Below are 7383 nucleotides of genomic sequence, written 5' to 3'. Positions count from 1 at the left end.
AATTGGAATCTTCTTCATTCTCGGTTTTTTTTTTTTTTTTGAAGAACGAGGACAACGAAGGAAACGTTTTAGTTTTTTTACATTTTTCGTTTTCGATTTATATTTTGAGTTATGATTTTTTTATTAATTTTTTTGAATTTTTTAGGGGTTTTTATTAACAATAAAAACCCCTCCAAAAAAATTAATAAAAAATTAAAAAAAAAAATCATAACTCAAAATATAAATAAAAAACAAAAAAAGTAAAAAAACTAAAACGTTTCCGTCTTTGCCCTCGTTCTTCAAAAAAAAACAGACCTAAAACCTGTTTTGACCTGTTCTGACCCGAACCTTTTGACTCTAACCCGTTTCGACCGAACCAATACAACCATTTTTTTAGTTGACCCATTCCGACCCTAATCCGTTCTGACCCATGACCCTTTTCGACCCAACCCAACCCATTTGTCACCCCTAGTGATTAGGGTTAATAAAAAATCCTTTACTTTTTATAACAATCCTTATAAAATAGGTGGGATTTTAAATCCTATGAAATGTGAGATTTGATGGGATTTAGTTTCCATTCTCATTCTTTCATTTAATGAAACGAACATATCAATTCATAGGATTTAAAATCACATTCCTTAGAATTCCTTTCAAATCTTTGAAACGAACAGAACCTAAATGTTTTGAAAAAACTATCGAATGTTCTGAAAAAATGATAATATCAACTTTCAAAATATTAACTTCTAAAAGTTATTTGATTATGTATATTAATTTTTGGTAGTTATTTTAATTTTGTAAACTAGTGACCAACCTATATTCTTTAATATTTATTTATAGTAAAACATTATTAGTAAAAACTAAAACTGTTAACAAGTTAAGCCGGGTTTGAACTCATCTAAGCTCAATAACAACTTTGCTTGTTATTATCACTAGATACTTAATTATTCTTATAACTAGGTTAGTATTCGTGTATAATACGGGTTTAACAAATTTAATTTTATAAATTCAAAATATATGAAATATAAATAATAAAAAGTCATGATAAGAAAATTTTGGTATTAAATACTTCCTCCGTCCCTTATTATATGTCATGGGATCCAAAACACACAAATTAAGAAATTTCTTATCATTTTATTTAATGAGCTTTAAAATGACAATAATGTCCTCCAAGTTAATGACAATAATGAGCTTTAAAATGACAATAACTTAGTGAGTATGTAATAGTAAGGATAAAACTGGAAATTGAATTTATATGTATAGAAATGACATTTAAATTGGGACAACCAAAAATGGAAAAATGGATATTTAAAATGGGACGGGGGGAGTATAAGAAATAGAAACATACATTACAGTTAAATAATATATTTTTTTTACTAATACATTGATCGACATGCAAAATATAATATGATCGAATACATTATATGTGATACAAAATAATCATGTCATGAGTTAAAAAAAATACGTAAACTTATAATTATATTTTACTAAAACATTTCTTTTTTAATAGCAATTAGAAGTTTAATTTTTATACTAACTATATTACTTAACAGTAAAATATTATTGGTTTTTAATAGCAATTAAAAGTTTAGTGTTGCATAACATACATGAAGCAAATAATTAATTTATAAATAGTTAGAATATGAAGTTTAAATTTCATAATCGGGTTATGATAAAATAATTTTCCCAGATGTTTTTTTTTCTGTATAAATATATGATGTTTTCTAATAGTATTTAACAATTATAGTAAGTGCGTAAAGTTAATGCTATTATATTTTAAAAATACAAAGGATGTCTTAGTACCAAACAATATGAAACATAGCGTTTCATTTCAAATGTTTAGTTAAGAGGGGAAGGGGCACATGTATGGATAAGCTTTATGGGTTCCAAGCCACAAAACAAACCCACCCCTACCTATATGGGTAGATTGCCAAATTGCAATTCAGGACAAACCTTTGCCATGAAGAATATATGACAATTGGAAAAAATAAATGAGTAATAAATTATTATTATAAAGAACAAAAATACAAAAAGTTCTAGGGTACTTGTGGGTAGGTGCTGCCGGTGAATTTGTGGTTCGTGGGTACATGAGGGTAGAAATGAGATGGCAGTACGGAATTGACCAGTGCATGGGTAATACCCATGAGTGCCCCTTCCCCTCTCCCCTTTGTCCCATTAAAAGTGTCCACATTTATTTGTCCCATTACAGATGTCCACATTTCCTTTTTATTTGTCCCATTACAGATGTCCACTTTCAAAATTTATTAGCCAATTTTTAAGTTTTAACACACACAACTAACATTAATAAACAATAATGATTAATTTTATCTCTTTTAATGGGACGTATGGAGTATAAAATTAAAGAGATAAAATTTCATAAAACAATCATGCCATTTCATCAATAAAAAAGAATCTCCATAAAGTCATCTGATAACAGGAAAACACAACACACAATCCCAAAACAAATTGTAAAGAAACAAAATATGAGCAAACAATGAAAAAGGATAATAAAAAAAGAAACTATTTGTAACGATAAAAAAACTTCTACTTCTCCATTTTTTGAATTAACAATTTGTTATTGCAAGTTGCATCAGACACATCCTTTAAGTGAATCTTCGGCAGCTTAGTTGACGATAGAGCAAATGAGTCGTCAATTTTGTATGCATCTTCAAGGTTACACTTCAAATCAACATTGACGCGCTCTAACAGTATTGTATCTTTGTATGTTTAAATTAGTTGACTATAACTAAGGTGTAAAATGATAAGGTACTAAAATTAAAATATCTATTTATAGATGGTATATTTTGGATTTGAAATTTGAAACAGATTATTATAATTGCTGATTATTGATAGGTGTGTTAGTGAAACAAACTGTAAAAGTAATTAAAGTAGATTACAAATTTACATTTTGGTTACATATTAAATAACATATGTAATTAGCATGGGGGTAGTGTAACTTAATTCGTTTTTATTATTATTATTATTATTATTATAAAATATGGAATTGTAGTAGCAGGTAGTGTAACCTGAACCAATTTTTTTTAAATGCATAAATATGTATAGCTAAGAATATGGTATCTAACTTCACCTATTTAAAAGTATATTTTTATGCAAACAATTATTACATAGTATTTTTATTATCAATATGAATGATTAAAATTACTCTTAAATCGATACATGGAGAGATTGGTATTCTCATTATGTGATATACAACATTTGAAGATAAAATTAAAATCATTAGAGAAGATAGATAATGGTCCGTTGAATATCTTGCTATGACTTTCATCTTTTCCAAAAATCACTTAATTATTATTTTAACTATTATTTTAAGAAGAAAAAAACATTTTATTTAAAATTTCGAAAAACAACATCAAATAGGTATCATATGAACAAAAAATCATACAAAAATCGTATACAAAATTGAAAAAGAACAATTATTTAAAATTAAAAAACAAACATCAAAGAGTTATGCAAGTGTTTACGCTTAAGTATAACTTTAAATACTTGTAGTGAAATTGTTTGAGGAGCAAAAAAAAATATTACGTTAAAAGAAAAAAAGATTTATAGGCCCGCAGACAAAAAAAAAGTTCATAAATATAATTTCATTTTTGTTACAAAGTCAAGAATATGGCGGTGCTATGGGTGTTTCAAAACTATTTTTTGACTATAACTTCATATGAAAAATCTAAGTAGTACAAATACATATTTGTAAACACGGTAATCAAAATGGCTAAACTTGTATAAGATAGATTAAATTATAATATAAAAGCAATTAAAAATTCAGAAAGATTAGGAATTTTTTATATATGATATCTTAGACATAAGAAAAATGATGATCCAGTAGATGATGATTCATATTCCTTTTCTATAATTAAAGATTGATTTACAGTTTTTTGAAGAAACCTTACCAAACTGCATTAAAATAATTTAGGGTTTCTGATATGATATGAGAGAAATCGAACAAAGCCATTGGTTATGGTCGCCATTGATTTTGAAGATGAAATTAGAAGTTTTTGATTTAAGTTTTCTGGATATGAAATTCGTAGTATTATCACCGATGATTTTGGAATTTGGGAACGAATTGTCGGATCAATAAGAAGAGAGATTGGATTTTGTGAATGAGCTTTATGGGATGTTAAACATTAGGAAAGGGGTAAGAAATAGGGTTTCTGGAAAATTGCCAATGTTTTTATTTGGGTTATAAGTAGTTAATTGGGTCGGGTAAGGATATGAACCGGTTTGTAAAATAAGTGTGGTGGAAGGCGAGAATTTGATAGGAATGATGGGCTAAAAAGAGTACACGTGGCGTAAGTAAACCTTTATTTATTAATTAGTATAGATTTCCATAGATATATTATATTTTTTAGTTTTTTTTTTTCTAATAATTTTGTATATGATGATATATAATTCATATGCTATATAAGATATACCCCCTTTAGGATTGAGAACCAAAAAATTTGAATCCAAAATCAGTTATTTAAAAACTCATTTGAAGCTTCTAGCAGTACTTCTAGCAGTAGACATTATGACATTATGTAACTCACAATCTGACTCATCTCGTTTAGCAATACCTATTTAAAAATAGAAAAGGTCAATCCGACAGGAAGCAACCGCACTTTAAATGTTTTTAAGTTTTATGAGTTAGTTTTTGTACTCTATGCCTATATATACCCACCCACGGAAGACAACTTCTTCAACACATTCCAACAATAGACCATTTCACGTACGTACTCTCTATTTCTTCACCGGCACGGGCATCAAAAACACAGTGCCACCATGGTGTGCTTTTGTTTTCTAGTTGACCAAACTCAGAAAGTGAGGCGGAGCAAGCCCGCGGCAGGGGTATGTTCACGGTGCGGCGGTGGAGCGAGCGTGGCCGATATGAAGACCTCCACCCGGTTCTGTCTTGTGCCATTGTACTGGAAAACATGGAGAGCTGTCATGTGTACTTATTGTGGTGCCATTCTCAAATCTTATCATGATTAGGGCCTTGTTCTTAAAGAAATACACAAAGGTTATCTTTAAATCCTAATTTATGATGTAGTTCACATTGATGTGGAATTCGTTTTGGAACACATGATATGTTGATAATATACATGAAGATTTTGTAATGGCTTATGTTTCTTTCTCACAATATTATTTCTGATCATATGTTATGTTGCACTTAGTGATTATTGAACCATTGTCTTACCGGTCACTGGTCGTACTCTTTTATTAACGAATGATGTTACAAATAAATTAAAAATCAAAGATTTAAATATTTAACCAAGTTAAAATAAATTATAAGCATACTTTATTTGTTTTCTTTGTGTGGTTTAACTTAACAGTTAAGTCAGATGTTTAAGGTATTGCATAGATCATTAAATGGTATTTTTGAAGGGAAGAAAAAGAATATTTCTTTTGTCTTTTTTTTTACTCCGGTTTGACCATGTGGTTTGGTTTTCGTTCGGACCTATAATCGGCTGCTTAAAATATGTGTGCAGTTCCGGTTGAATCTGAAAACGTTGTTTTTGTACACTAGGTACAGATATATTATTCCATACTTTTGGTTTTAAACATATTATTGGTTTTGAACTAACTTATTTTTTTAAATAACAAACTTACACAATGACTTATTATACCATTGTGTACTTTATATTCACCCCGAAATGTCAAATGCATATAAGGTTCTTGTTCTTTTACAATATTTGATCGTAGAATAAGGTTAAATGTGACGGTATTATCTTAATTTTACATCTTTGTTAACTTTTATAAATTTGAAGTATTGAATCTTTAAAGACGAATAAATACCAAATTGGAGTTGTAAGACATAGATAACAAGTTTGAACCAATGACATTGAATACACCATGAAAATGGTACATTACAAGTTGGACACTTGATGATGTCTTCCACACATGCATTATATATACCAAAAACAAAGTCGATCAACCATACATGTGCGTCGACACGCATCAGTCGCCCCCACCAGCAACAAAAGAAAAATACCACAGCTACCTAAGCTTGTTTAATTCACACAAGTGAGAGTTCGACCAACTTGGCATTTCAATTTTCTTTTATCAGTATATCCATTAGTCCACATTTCTAAGCATAGCCAATATATATATATATATATATATATATATATAACTACATAATAAATTAATAACAAGAAACTATTTAATTATTTATATATAAAACAAATATGAGAGGCTTTGAAAGATCTTAGATTTAAGTCTCGTATACAACAAGAACCAAAAGAAATTTATCGTTCACAACAACAATAATAGCAGCAGCTGCAACAACAATAATAATAAATGTGAAATCTATTTGATATTGTGAAAGTTTTGAAAAGTTATAGATATTTTTATACCAGAAGGTTCGAGCATTAAACTATTGGTTAATGCTCCTGTCCTTTTTTAATATTTTGATATTTTTGGCCCCCGTATCCCCAATGCCATGAATGAAGACGGAAATAAATAATTTCTTCTATTAATAAGTTATATGTTTAATTTCCCCATCATTTCAATTAATATGAAATACTGAATTTTCCATCAATTAGGGATTCTAACATGTCTTAGACATTTCCATTTGAATTTTCGTAGTTGGTAGTTTGATTCGTTGACCACCCTTAGTTGGCATCCATAGATCCACCTTGGATAGTCCATCTTTCTTGGTGGAAATCTTGTATCACGGAATACCAAGAAACAACCGATTATTTTTCGCTCCAGTTGTGAGTCTGAGTTTCGAGCCATGGCTCAGTAAGTAAAGATAGTTGGATAGCTCATTTGTTACTTGAACTACATGCTTTGCCTCCTGATTGCATGGCTCAGTAAGTAAAGATAGTTGGATAGCTCATTTGTTACTTGAACTACATGCTTTGCCTCCTGATTGCACGGCTTTATTATGTGATAATTGAAGTGCCATTTTTTTAACTTAAAATGCGGTATCCATAAATGAGCCAAACACATTAGTATCACTTATTCGGCGACTTGTTTACTCTGCCAAACTATAGTTTCGACCAATTTTCAAGGGACATACATCGTCTAGAGGACGGAGTACGTGTTCATCGACTACGAATTGAATACTTTCGTGCTATGCTTCATCTCGGACAACCGTCTTTTCGATTGAAGAAGGGGGGAGGGGGGATATTAGAGTTAAATTTTGTAACATAAAATAGTTTGTACACTCATTGTAATTTGTTTATTTTCGTGTACTGTAAGGCCCCGTTCCCGGTGCCCTACATTTGGCGTTTGATTTACTCATAAACACAGTTCTAAAATCAGAGTTAATTAAAACTTTCGCGGAATAATTAAAACTTCATGCATTACATTATAAAACATCGAATCTTGTCTTAAGCATACAACTTGTCTTATCATAAATATTAATACAAAACAGTCATGACACTACTTCGCAGATGCCAGCTTCTT

At 29.7% G+C, this 7383-nt stretch overlaps 1 protein-coding gene across 1 annotated transcript; it reads left to right on the top strand.

Moving 5' to 3' along the window:
- The first annotated feature begins 4752 nt into the window (after positions 1-4752).
- On the top strand, positions 4753-5157 carry LOC143530408 (uncharacterized). Its single transcript, XM_077025957.1, has one exon. It carries the CDS (start codon positions 4753-4755, stop codon positions 4960-4962), a length of 210 nt encoding a protein of 69 aa, XP_076882072.1. The 3' UTR covers positions 4963-5157.
- Positions 5158-7383: the final 2226 nt, after the last annotated feature.

Source organism: Bidens hawaiensis, unplaced genomic scaffold (assembly GCF_021521415.1).
Source record: "Bidens hawaiensis isolate Kalapana, Puna unplaced genomic scaffold, B.hawaiensis_p1.1 tig00000657_1, whole genome shotgun sequence".
NCBI classification, from domain to species: Eukaryota; Viridiplantae; Streptophyta; class Magnoliopsida; order Asterales; family Asteraceae; genus Bidens; species Bidens hawaiensis.
This window is presented reverse-complemented; position numbering and strand designations above follow the sequence as displayed.